The 13,998-nt window shown below is 41.9% G+C and overlaps 2 protein-coding genes across 2 annotated transcripts in view; one reads left to right on the forward strand and one right to left on the reverse strand.

Moving 5' to 3' along the window:
- The window catches only part of CALHM5 (calcium homeostasis modulator family member 5), a 40,287-nt gene that overhangs the window by 17,378 nt on the left and 8,911 nt on the right, over nucleotides 1–13,998 (forward strand). The gene's annotated exons all lie outside the window — the stretch shown is intronic.
- The window catches only part of TRAPPC3L (trafficking protein particle complex 3 like), a 32,122-nt gene continuing 30,263 nt past the window's right edge, over nucleotides 12,140–13,998 (reverse strand). The window contains exon 5 of the mRNA XM_036248482.1: nucleotides 12,140–12,277. Within this exon, the coding sequence (XP_036104375.1) occupies nucleotides 12,158–12,277 (120 nt within the window). The 3' untranslated portion in view covers nucleotides 12,140–12,157. The remainder of the gene's footprint in view (nucleotides 12,278–13,998) is intronic.

Genomic DNA, 13,998 nt, shown 5'->3' on the forward strand with positions numbered 1-13,998 from the left:
GAAGGAAAAGAGATTTATGGGGTGTGAGAAAATAATGAGTTGAATTTTGGTCGCACCAGATATGCACTTCTGGAAAATATAGGTGGAGTGACTAGTAAGGAATAGGAGACAGGAAGAAGGTGGAGAGGAGAGGTTTTCTATGTAAGGGTCACACTATTCAAGTGCAATGCCTACCTTTAGAAAAGTGCCAAGCATGGAGAGGAAGGAAGGAAGTTTAGAATAGTCAACTAAAATATACGAGAAGAGTCAGGATAGAGAACTTTAAGGTAAGCATGTTTGACCCGTCCCACAGGTCGAGCAACGAGGACTCTAGAGGGGGAGTGAGGATGAGGAGGGACTAGAGACACGAGAAATGGAGACAAGACAGGGCTCTGATCAAGTCTCGTTTATTCAGGGGAAATTCACACAATATATAGGGCAAGAAAAACAGGAAGCACCTTTTGTCAAGCACCAAGCTCGCCGACCACAAAAGGAACAAAAGGTCAGCAAAGACTGGCTTGTTGAGTAAATGGTTACTTAAAGAAATGCAGAATGCAGAGATATCCTGCCTTGGGGCAGGAGATGGCAGAGCAGATTTTAACAAAATGGATGCCATGCAAAAAGTCTCCCACAGGTCCCCTTTTTCTTTAATTTTAAGGCCAAAATAATACCTTGAGGGGACTGTGCCTGTCTTAGGTCAGGAAACTTGCACACGGTGCCAACCTGTCCGAACCCATCATTGGAATAGCAAGGCAGCATAAGGCCTTGTTCCTGTCTTAGGTGGTGGTTGGCGATGCGTGTGAGTTCCAGTTGCCCGTCTCTGGCTATCCAGTCCAGCGCACCAAGGTGACGAGGTTTTTGAGACTGACTCACAGCTAGAGTGAGCTTCTCTGTCGGCCATTTCAAGTCTATGATAGTGGACCTGTATAGGTTGCATCTTAATGGCATCTATCTGCTGCTTGATGAAAGCCATCACCTTATTGATGGGGAAAGGTCCTAGTGACACAATCAGTAAAAGGCCAAGTAAAGGGCCCAACAGAGGGAGAAGATAAGGCAGCACCCCATTTAGTCTGCTCCAAAGGGGGTTATCGAAAAGCTCTTTTAAGCAGCAGCGTTCCTGCAAGGCAGTCGCATGGGGGGGCCAAATAAGGCCCTCAGGAGCTCGTCAGGGCTTGGAGGAGGCCCCAACCTCCTTCCACAAGCAGGCAAAGATGCAGTAGTATCCCTGGCAGTAAGATTTCAGCCTTTCGGTCCATTCCTGAAATAAAGAAAAAACAGGAAAAGCCTCTCAGGGCGAATTTTTGTCCCTGGAGTTATCTATATGGTTATCTGTTATTCCTTTAACTTGATCAATCTGTTTAACCAGACGCTCTGGTAGCCATCTGGCAGATTTCATTTTCTTAGAGTAAATGCATACAGAACCTCGGCCCCAGATGAGGACTGGGTCTGGGCCATGCCAAGAGTTGGTTAGCAGATCTTTCCATAGTACTGATGCAAATTGTTTTTTAGTTTCTGTATGCCAAAAGCGATTAGCAGCAGATTGCCCATCAGTGTCCAAATTTAAAAAATTGAGGATAAATAAAGCATGAGAGAGAATATTTCTGGGTGACCCCCTCGTGGGGTACCATTCCCCCTTTTTTATTTTATTAATGGTGATCTTTAAAGACAGAGGTGCTCTCTCTACAATCCCTTGGCCCTGAGGGTTGTAAGGTATACCTGTTATGTGTTGAATATTGAGGCGTTTGCAAAATTGGGAGAAGGCTGAACTTGTATAGCCTGGGCCGTTATCGGTTTTCAATTGCTGTGGGCATCCCAGAACTGTAAATGTGGTTAGCATGTGACTGATCACATGTTTTGTGGCTTCACCAGTTTGGAGGGAAGCATAAATGAATCCACTAAAGGTATCTGTGATAACATGTACATATTTAAGATTTCCAAATTCAGAGATGTGAGTAACATCCATCTGCCATAATGCATTAGGGATTAGTCCCCTTGGGTTTACTCCAAGGTGGGGGACCGGCAAATGAGTGGCACATGAGGGGCAGTTTTCAACAATTTGCCTAGCTTGTTCCCTAGTAATCTGATGCATGAGGCGAAGCGTTTTAGCATTGCGATGATGTAATCGATGACTGTTGTGCGCTAGGGTGATTTTATCAGAGCTGTTATCAAGGCTGTAAACACTTGGTTAGAATCCTGGAGGCGAGTAACTATGTCAGCTTTTTGGTTTCCCTCAGCAAGAGGTCCTGGCAGCCCAGAATGGGCGCGTAAGTGGCCTACGTAAAATGGGTGAACTCTTTTTGTAATTAGCTTCTGTAATTGCCTAAACAAATTTCCTGCATTGGATATGTTTTTATCTGTCCAGCTGTTTCTAATAGAGGTATAGAATGTGCGATGTATGCACTATCTGTGTAAATATTGAGAGATTGATCTGGGAAGGCAGAAAAAACAGCAACAATGGCTTGTAGTTCTGTTAGTTGAGCAGATGTGCTGCTGGTCATAAATGACACTGTTTGGTCTAGATAAGTGTAAGCAGCTCTACCTGTCGAGGACCCATCAGTAAATACTAGTAAGGCATTTCTCAAAGCCTTAGATGCTGTGAGTATAGGAAAGGTAAACTCATGTTTGTTGACAAAATCATTACGTTTGTCTGGTGGATAATGATCGTCTAGAATCCCCGCATAAGAGGCTAGAGAAATGGGCCAAAATTCAGTATTTTGCATGAGCCAGCTAATTTGGTCCACGGTATAGGGTTGTATAATAATATCTGGCTCCTTACCAAAATAACATTTCCCTTGTTTCCTGCCCATCATAATGAGATTGGAAACTGCCTGATAATATGGCTCAATGACCTTTTTAGGTGTGGCAGGCAAGTGAATCCACATTAAGGGTGCTGTCTGCCAGAAAACAGCGGTAGGGGAGGGAGCAGTCTTACAAATAATAAACTTTAAAGGCTTAGTGTAATCCATAAAGGTGGTTGCTTGAGAATGGATAGCCTGTTCAACTTTGCGTATAGCCTGTTTTCCTTCCAAGGTAAGTTCACGGGGAGATGTAGAGTTGGCATCTCCCTGCAATATATCATACAGGGGTTTATTCTCCTTTACTGATTTTTAAATAGGGCATAAGCCAATTAATGTCCCCTAGCAATTTTTGGAAATCATTTAGGGTTTTAAGCTTGCCTAATTTTAGTTCTAATTTTTGAGAGGTAATTAGGGACCCTCGCATTTGAAAACCAAGATATGTATAAGGGTCTGCGCATTAGACCTTGTCAGGGGCTATTTCCAGGCCTTTGTCTCGTAAGGCAACGAGCATCATCTCATGGCATTTCAAAACCTCGCTCCCCTCTTTTCCGGCTATGAGGATATCGTCCATGTAATGTATAATGTACATATTTGGCCAATTGTCTCTAACTAATTGTAAGGCTGAGGCTACAAAGGATTGGCATAGGGTAGGGCTATTAGCCATTCCCTGTGGCAGAACACGCCACTGGAATCTTTTCATAGGCGCTTTGAAATTTATAGCCGGTAAGCTGAATGCAAATCGCCTCTGATCATCTGGATGCAGAGGAATCGTGAAAAAACAATCCTTTAGATCAACAATGACTTTGAAATAACCCAAAGGTATGGCAACAGGTGAGGGAAGTCCTGGCTGTAAGGCTCCCATTAGTGCCATAGTCTTATTTACAGCTCTTAAGTCTTGCAATAGCCGCCATTTGCCAGATTTCTTTCTCACGACATAAATAGGTGTATTCCAAGGGGAGTTACTAGGGACGATGTGGCCAGCATCAAGCTGCTCCTGTACCAGCTGTTGTGCAGCCATCAGTTTTTCTGCTGTTAGAGGCCATTGGTCAACTGACACCGGCTCCTCAGATAGCCACGTGATCTTTTCTGCATGGGTCACAGGAGTGTCAATGGCCCCTATGGAAAATGGCCTAATCCTGCCCTATCAGTCTTTGGGGAGGGCTCTATGGGTTCTGTTATACCCGTATTATTTTTTCCCAGCCCTTGGCCTGGTAGATATCCAGTTTTCAACATTTGGGTAGTAATAACAGATAGGCAGCCCCAATATCAGAGCATAGGCGAATATAACCAGTTAAATCAGTCTTTTTCTTATAAGTCTAATCACGGCTTGACAGGTGGCATTAGCATTTTCAAAAGCCAATTGTTTAACAAAATCCGTGCCAGCGTCTGCATTACCGAAAATTCTGCCTGCTGCAGTAATTAAGAGGTAAACAAAATCTGCAAAAGGCTCATCAGGTCCTTGTTTAATGTTAGTAAGAGAAGAGCTCATGTTGCCCTTGATGGGCAGTTTCCTCCATGCTCTAGTGCCTGCAGCCTGAACTTGTGCAAAAAGACCTGCATCAAATTGCATTTGGGCATCACTATTAGCATGATTTCCTTCTCCTATTAGCATATCAAAATCCCATCCATTACCAGCCTGCGTGTTGCGTTTAGCAATGTCCCTGCAGTTCTCTACATATTCTGATTTTCATAGGAGATAGTCTCCTCCAGCAAGTGTCGCTCGGGCTAACGTCTGCCAATCCCCAGGCGTAAGCCAATTCTCGGCTACTGATTCTAAAATTGCCGTAGTATATGGGGCTGTGGCTCCGTATTGTGCTACAGCGGTTTTTAACTCCGTTATTAATTTAAAATCAAACCCGCTATGGTGACGCCAAGCCTGTCCTTGCATGTCCACTGTTTCTGTTACTGGAAAAGCCTCTATATCATCTAGCTCTGGTGCAAGTTGCATGCGGGGAGGGATCTTTGGGGCGGCTCCCCTCATGGGTGGATTTTAGGCATAATTTTATTCTGAGTGGGCTCGGTTTTTTCTTCCTCATTATACATGAGGTCCTCACATTCTTTACTTTCATTTTTATTCCCCTTTTTTTTTCTTTCTGTAATATACCCTCGCCATTTTCTACTACATTGGCAACGAGGGGGTCAGAATGTCTCTGAGATAGGATTTCATCTATTAAATTCCAATAAGGAAAAGCAGTTACTGGGACCTTCTTGGGTCCATAAGTCTTATAGTAATCTCTAAGAGCATCACCGACTATTTCCCATAGTTTTTGATTTATAGTTCCCTCTGTAGGAAACCAAGGGCAAACTTCCTTAATATAATCAAAATACTGACACAAATGCTTAATTTTTACCTTTACTCCTCGTGCCTTGATAGCCTTTCCTAGTCCTTCAACGAACATCTTATCTTGGCTCAATTCTTGACCCATAATCGCCGTTCACTTACCCGAGGGGTGCAGACGCAGCAGGTTCCCACGTCGTTCCCTCTTTTCTTTTCCTTTCTGCCGGCCACTCGAACGGCGTCCTTCACTGGATCCCCCGTGCTGGAGCCCCACGTTGGGCGCCACTTGACCCGGCCCGCAGGTCGAGCAACGAGGACTCTAGAGGGGGAGTGAGGATGAGGAGGGACAAGAGACACGAGAAATGGAGACAAGACAGGGCTCTGATCAAGTCTCGTTTATTCAGGGGAAATTCACACAATATATAGGGCAAGAAAAACAGGAAGCACCTTTTGTCAAGCACCAAGCTCGCCTGACCACAAAAGGAACAAAAGGTCAGCAAAGACTGGCTTGTTGAGTAAATGGTTACTTAAAAAAATGCAAAATGCAGAGATATCCTGCCTTGGGGCAGGAGATGGCAGAGCAGATTTTAACAAAATGGATGCCATGCAAGAAGTCTCCCACACATGTTAATATAGGATTGTCTATTTTCAAAACTGGTACTCTTAGTTTGGGTTGCTGTAATGAAACTCCGTAGACTTATTGGCTTAAACTATGTGTTTCTCGCCCTTCTGGAGGCTGGAAAGTCCAAGATCAAGCTGCTAGCAGAATTGTTGTCTGGTTTGCAGATGGCTGCCCTGTTGTATCCTTACAGGGCAGAGCGAGAAACATCTGTGTCTGTCTTCTACAACATTAATCCTATCATGAGGCCCCGCCCTCATGGCCTAATCTAACCCTAATTACCTCCCAAAGGTTTCACTTCCAAATAATATCAATTGGGCATTGAGGTTTCAACATATGACATTCGGGGGGAGACATTCAGCCCCTAGGACATTCTATCTGCTACATCCTGTTTTCTTAAAGGTAGCCAGTGAACGGATAAGGGAGGCACTGGTGGCCTGTGAGGGAAGCCGCATCAAGAGAATGTATTTTTTTCCAGGGTGGTAGAGACTTGATCATACTTTGAGGCTTATGAGAAGGAAGTAAGTGGAAGGGGAGAAGGGATAAGTGATGAAGTAAAGTCCCTAAGGAGGTAGTGGGTACTAGAGCATGCCTATGTCTCTGTACGAATAAGCAATTCCATATACTACTAATAATTTATTCAATTAGCTCTTCCCTGGAATCTTCCTCATGGCATCATTATCAACCTTTCCATTCTCAGTAAATTCATTCATTAAAAAAAATAAGATACATTAGATAATCTCCAAAACCAATTATGGTCCTAAAATTTTATCTTTTAGTTTTTGCTACAAACTTTCTGAGTTATTGCATGATCTGTTTCCCTGAGTCCAAGCCAAATTCACCACAAATATTTCTACCTCTAAGGATAGCTACCGGGCATATCATTGAGAATTAGTTCAACTACATTTAACTTCATAGAGCACAAATCTTTGCCAAGAGACAGCTAGTTGGTTCATCATAGAAATATCATGGTAATCAACTATTGGGCCTGCAGGAGAAGTTGAATTCTTGGCAAAGAATTGCCCTTTGAGCTATTTAAACTCAAGCACTAGTTTCGGGGCTTCTTTCTCCCCATTCATTCATTTTGATTTGACATCCTCATCAGGAACTCTACTCCGCAGGTGTTCAGAAAAGTGTAATAGGGCCATTTTTCACCTCTCAAGAGGGTTGAAGGGTACCTGGTTTAGACCTGGATCCCTTCCAGACTATGTGAAACATCCTAGGCAGCCAAAACATACTCACAGGTTACAGGTTTTAGGGACTGCTGACGGTGGGGAAGGACTTTTCTTCCGTCGGTTTTAAGTGTCTCTACAGAAATAAAAATTATGTCCGTGGACACTTTTACTTATTAGCTCCAGCTTTTGTGCCGCTTTCCCCAGGGTGCGTTTTCAATAGTGACAGCCACCAGCTTTTCACAGGATTCTGTGAAAACCCTTGGAAAATCCTTCCCAAAGGGGAGCAATGCCATTTATTTTACATTTGGGGGAAAATCTCCTTGCAAGTCTTGGTTTTCCGTGATTTCCTCAGTGGTCATTTCTACCTGTATCCCAGGAGCAGTTTCAGGATGCAGAGTACCTGGGGCAACTTTGTAGCCACAAATCTAGGCCCTGCTTGGAAGAGCTTCCTAAGAGAGCTCGCAACCAAATCTCCCTGTCTCCTCTGGAGACAGAGGAAGTCCTGTTTATGTGGTCTCAGGTCAGGATGTTATCCCCCACCTTGTGTTGGTTTGTTGGAGACAGAGGAAGTGAAGGTGATCTTTATTTTCTCCTTAGGCCTGCGTATGATTGTTCAACCTGAAGGCTGGAGAACTTTCTACTTCCAGGGTGCTGACAATATGAGCAGTGGCCCACAGAAGAAGGCTCTCATCCAGCCTCTGCCCACCTCCTCTCCACATAGATCTTGAATCCTGCTTCACAGGGAAGATTGAGCCAACAGTCATGACTTCTATCAAGGTCTTCCCTAACCCCTTCAATCCCATCCCCACTAATGCCCACTCTCACCTTCATCAGTCTTTTCTTAGGGGAAGGGGAAGTCTCAATGCAGGTTGGAGCCAAACCTTTCTCTTCTGATCTGGATCCCACCCCCTCCTACCTCCTCTCAACCTTGCTTCATCAGTCATTCCCTGTCTCCTATATTGTCAAATGCCTGTGTTCTTAAAAAGTAAAAGGAGTAGACAACCTAACTTTTTGCTGATTATTCTGTGTCTGTTTCCATTTATAGTCAAGTTCTACCAGTCATCTATACACAGTATCTCACCTCCTGTTGACTCTTCAATCCACCCACAGGGAGGCCACTGCCTCCACTTTGCCCTGAAATTGCTCTAGGGCAAACACCTTTTCCTTATCAAATTAAACATCCCTTTCTTGGCTTTTCTGTGTCATCTAATACCCCTAATCACTGTGTTCCTGAGACTGCTGGCTTCGGTGCCACCGTTTCTCCTGTGCACATCTCTGACTGCAAGTTTGGTCTTACCTGTGCTCTTCTTTCTTTGCTGCCTCTTGAATGGTGCTCCCCCACCCCGATTCTATTTTTGCTCCTTATATTTTCTCAAGTGCAGACTCTCCCCAGATGCTGGTGTCGACACCCAGTGCCTTTACTATTATCCACATACTGATTACCTCTCTTCTGAGTCCTGCAGCTATTAGATGTTTCAAAGAAACCTCAGACTGAAAATATTCCAAACTTACTAGCTTCTTTCCTACACTGGCTCTGCCTCCTGTGGGCCCTCACTCAGCCTCCGCAGCTACGGCAGGAGCCATTGCCAGCTCCCTTTACTCACCAACCCCTCACCATAATGAACTTGAAGTTTGGGCAAATGTAGCTCCTTTGTAGTTTCCGTATTCAACTCCTCTTTCTCTGAATCCAGCTCCCCTTTCTTTGTTATCTAATGATTCACAGGCTGAATCTGACATACCACATAATCTGATGAACTGACATACCACATAATTAACATGCCTGATAAAAATCTTAATTGAATTCAAAACTGAGAAAGCCGCATTTCCAGGTGCTTATATTGTTTGGCATGTATAGACCATTGGGAATTAGAATTTCCTCTTTTAAGTCATTAAGTCTTGTGATTCATAAACTACACTGCAAGAGCAAGTCACTGAATACAGTTTGCTGGCTTGAATGATTTAGGCCACTGGGAGGCTCCAGAAATCAGAGGATTGTTCTGACTCTGAATCCTCAAGTGACTCCTAATGTGGTTTAAGTCTCCGTTGGATATCATTGAAGCAAGGGCCTGAAATGTTTGAGGTACTTTTTGTTTTGTTATGCTTTTTGTTTGCTTGTTTTTAAAGATCCCCCACTGCACTGGTATAAATGCCCTCTCCCTGCAGAATCTCCCTTTCTGGGACTTGTGTGCTGGGTAGATGCAAACTAAACACAACTTGCTATTTTCTCCCTTCTGTAACCCCTTCCTCTCTGTGAGAAGGAGAGCTATTGTAAACTCAAATTTTCTTTTGTTGTACATCCAACTATGTAAAAATGTAATAATGAACAGGTCTCCTTGATATTCTCAAATATGTTGCAAATTGTCTGTCACATATTTATAATGAAATGCATTTGGTTGCATTACTGTAACAGAAACCCAACTCTACTCTCTTAGAGACTACAGTAAATGTATTGGCTCATGGACCAGGCTGGCCTTGCTTTTCAGTTGAGTGGTCCCTGTCCTCCTCCCTCTGTCAGCAGCAATGACTGTAGTCTGGGGAATACCATGTCCTGACTGGCTTATATTTAGCAGTCAAGAAGGTGGTTTTAAACTGGGAATGAGCCACTCTGCTCAGGTGATGACTTCCCCTGAAATAGATGGGTTGCTTAATAAAATGGTGGGCACCTGAACAGAAAACTGTCCTTCTGTCAGAAGGCAGAAACATATAGGCAGCCAACAAATATCCATTACATGAAGCATAATTAAAATAAAAGAAATGGAAAAGGGAATAAAGAAGGAAATAAAGGGGTTGTAGGAATGAATATTCTTGGTCCTTCATAAACAGGGAGAAGAGGGAACTTTTCAATTATTCATAATAGTTCATTCCAACTGCTAAAGAGATCCAGCCTCCTAATAGATAAATCTGAGATATTACAGGTGGATGTGGAGTTCTTGCAGTGTGGCGAGGAAAAGCATTTCCAGGGGCCCACAAGACAGGAGAGGTCTGGTGGCAAAGTTTTTCAGGAAGCAAAATTAAAGGAGTTCCCCAGTGCCCCATCTCTGTCTCTTTTGCCATGGAAAATCAGGGCCAGAAATAGAATCAATTTCCAAAGATTCTGTTCCATATTAAAGCTAAGTTCCCAATATCCAGCTAGCTTAGTTTGTGTTCCCAGCTGCAATCTGTTGCTATGCTGTGGGATTCAGGCTCCCACCTGTAGCCTGAGTTTGGCGTCCGCACGGCAAACAGCCACATGGCTATGGGGAGAGAATGCGTGCACACACAGGTGAGTTCAGGTTACAAAGGGGTGGGGGGGGGATATTCTTTGTTCATCTGGAATTCTGTATTCTCAAGCTTGGGAGGAATCAGAAGCTTATTCAAAATAACTAATCAGCTTCCCAAACTTTTGTGGGCTTGCATTGGGGTCCACCCCCTCGCCAATGGTCTTTTTCCAAGATTAAACTGACAGGCCTCTATGGTGGAATACCTCCTTCTATGCCATTTTGACTTTATTGCACATGTGTTTACTTCCTCCCCCTTTGGCCTATCCCTTCCCCCACTGATCTGTCAGGAATGGACTGGTGGTTTCCTGGGAGGAGCGTGAAGCTGCAGCTTTATGGTGAACCATACAGGCCTCTGCTTCCTAGCTGAATATGCTCAACAGTGTCTCCCCCTTTGCTTCCTTTCCCATCCATAATTAGCTAACTACAGAGAGATTTGAGAAGACAATAAATAAGTGTATAGGCTGCTGAGAGAAGTATTCCTGATGCCTGGCAACATTAAATAGATGATAGTCCTCCTCGGTGAACAGTTTGGGCAACAACCTGGTGATGTCACTTGAGAGCACTAAACTGTCTCTCTGCCCCAAACCTTTCTTTCCCTCTGGCTTTTTCAAGATAACAAAAATCTCTGCATTGATTGAGTTTCCAGATTCTACTCTTGGCCTTCTGTGGAATTGGTTTCAGGGTCCTTCCATTGATGGTACAGCTGCCCCAGTGACTCTATTTGGTCCTTAATACCTATCTCAACATCCTTCTGAAGAGACATCTGGGTAGGTGGGCAATAAAATTTCCCTATAGTCTTTTAAAATTCAAATATGTGGAATTTTTCAGTGGTTATTGATGTCATTTACGCATTGATATAATTTTAGATATTTAACATATCCTATCTTCTCTATCAGTTCACAGATAGAGAGAATGAGATAGAGAGATTGATTATATACCTTACCCAAGATCAGCCACTAGTCAGCATAAACTGAAGCCACTAGAAACAGAACTAGTCCTTATCTTCAGGTTTCTGTCACTACTATATCACTTACAGCAGTTTTAACTGATGGTAACATACAAATTGTAACTTTTATTTTTAATTGATTTCTCTGCAAAATCCAGTAGATTCCATACTGCTGTATAGGCTGCCCTTCTGTGCTAATGGTCTGGTGAAGATTATTGTTTATTTTCTCCAGTACATTTTGAACGTTAAATATGTTCTGGTCACAGACAAAATATACTTTGTAAGGATTTTAGAGGATACAAATTATAGTAAAAAATTTTAACTGAATAAGCTTTGATTAAGAAAGTATTCTCAAAGAATATTATTTACCTCTCATTTTAATGATTTTTTGACCTCACCATTAGTAATATTTCATGAAAAAAGGAAAGAATTTGGTTAATGTCAGCTATCTAAAAATTAAATTAATTAAAATTAAATGATATTTTTAAATGTCTCAGAATTAGCATCCAAATAAATAGCTTTGCCTTGTTGATCACAAATCTAGAGTAGCTTCAGGAGGCTGAAGCTATAAGCCAAGCCGATATATGAGAAAAATCATATCCATAGTTTTTCAAAAATATGAAAGATTGCTACAAATAGAACTGTTTCTATAGAGAATTCAATGCACAGTATATAGAAACTATATATAGTGGAACTCCATATTGTATATTGTATCATTTCATCCATTTTTTTTCAATGAGAAGAGATAAATACACCAGCTGTATAGGTGACACTTTTTTTCTTTTCTTTTTCTGTTACCATAAATAAATGAAATGAATAGACCTCCTACGCTGGACTATATAATATGTGAAATTCATGCTTCCTGTCTTATAAGGAGTTATTTGTATATGAAATTTTGACATGAGATTGAAAATGTGTGACTTAAAAGCAAAAGAAAGAAACCAGCTTTAATATTCTAGTGTATTTCATTTTAAATTTCTGGCTGATTTATAATCTCCTTAAAGCCCATGCTATTAAGCAATTTAGAATTTCATTGGCTGTATATGTTTAGCTAATATTAATTCTTCAACTAGTCAGCCTGTGGCATTTTGCATCCTTTTCTTCATTTTTTCCGTCTGTATTTTTTCTCATCTAGCTTTTTCAGGAATGTTATTCCTATTTCCGTCACACTGTCGCCTTTTAGTCTATCTTGCAAGAATGTAACATCAGCAACCAAATGAACCTAGGAAAGAGAAAAAAAAAAAATCCTTCATCATTTAGGTTTAAAAAAACCTCACCACATTTTTCTGTCTCTTTTTTCAGCTTTATTTACCCCACAAGGAGCTGACTTTCCTTATGGAATGGTCAAAAAGAGCTTGCTCTGTGGATGAAGGGCCTCTCCTGTGTGTCCTTCAGAGATGGTCTGGCTGTGTGTGAGCACTGTGCTGTGGGTCTGCAAAGAGATGGGCGGTCCAGGCCAGGCCTAACTTGGAGGACTCTGGGCCAAGCCCAGAGATGTGGGGCCATGCCAAGTTTTCCTCGCAGGGCTGAATTATGAATCTATCTCAAGAAGAACACAGATTCCCAACTCAAAGATAGCCTTGAACCAATGTGCCTCGCAAGCAGAACTACCAAGGATAAATGAATTCATAAATGATTCCTCTCCAACTGACTTGCCATATATCATTCAGTCCTAGCTAAATAGCATAATAAGTATTGTCCTAACAATACTTAGCAATCACTTACGGCTTTGAGAGGCTTGAAAAAATATAGATTAAATAAATTATGAATATAAAATCAAAGATAGAAATTACAGACATGAATATTTGATGTGGGGGCCTTCTTTTGCTCTATGAGCATAGTCCTTTCCCAGGCATTGAAGTAAACCCTAAGGGCTGACTTCTCTGTTCATTAAAATATATTCACATAAGAGCAGCATGGTATTGCTGATCTACCCTCAATAGAATACCATTCAGCTATTTTTAAGTCACTGGGGTAAAGAAAATAAATAAGCAAAAGTACCTAACAGAGGCAAATAACAAGTGGAAAAGCCTGGTCCTAGTGAGCAATTAATAATTAATTAATTATAATCTTACCAGACTCGTTACCCTCTCTCACTAAGAATTCCTTGGCCAACCAGCCTGGGATTTGTTAAACCATAGACCTGGGTAGGCCAAGCTATTTGGCTCATGCAGGGTACAAAAAACATGCCTTTGTGATGCCCACCACCCAAAAGAAGGATGTAGACTGCACTTTGAAATATATAAGATTAATTCACTCTCATTTTTTTCTGTAAGATCTTTTTTGACAGAAAATTAAACAAAATAACAAGGAGACCACACTGAAGCTATTTGGATATTTGGGGCCACATGTTGCCTGATGCCTATGTGTCTGTCATTCAGCACATATAATATAATTCATTTTTTTATTAATTTGTTTTTGTTACAGATATTTCTCCTTTTTCCCCCATTGACACCCTCCTCCCCATTTCCCCACTCCCATCCCCAGCTTTGTTGTCTATGTCCATTGGTTATGCATACATGCATATAAGTTCTGTGGTTTATCTCTTCCTCCCCAGTCCCCTCTCTTCTGGGGTTTGTCAGTCTGTACCCTATCTCTATGTCTCTGGGTCAATTTTGTTTATCAGTGTGTTTAGTTCCACAAATTAGTGAGATTATATTCCACAAATAAGTGAGATCATGTGATATTTGTCTTTCTCTGCTTGGCTTGTTTCACTTAGCAAAATACTCTCCAGGCCCTTCCATGTCATCTCAAATGATAAGAGATATTTCTTTCTTACAGCTGCATAGTATTCCATTGTGTACATGTACCACAGCTTTTTTATCCACTCATCTACTGATGGACACTTGGGTTGTTTCCAGATCTTAGCTATTGTAAATAGTGCTGCTATGAACATGGGGGTACATATATTCTTTCTGATTGGTGTTTCAGGCTTCTTAGGGT

This window comes from Molossus molossus, unplaced genomic scaffold (assembly GCF_014108415.1).
Source record: "Molossus molossus isolate mMolMol1 unplaced genomic scaffold, mMolMol1.p scaffold_m16_p_8, whole genome shotgun sequence".
In the NCBI taxonomy this organism is placed as follows: domain Eukaryota; kingdom Metazoa; phylum Chordata; class Mammalia; order Chiroptera; family Molossidae; genus Molossus; species Molossus molossus.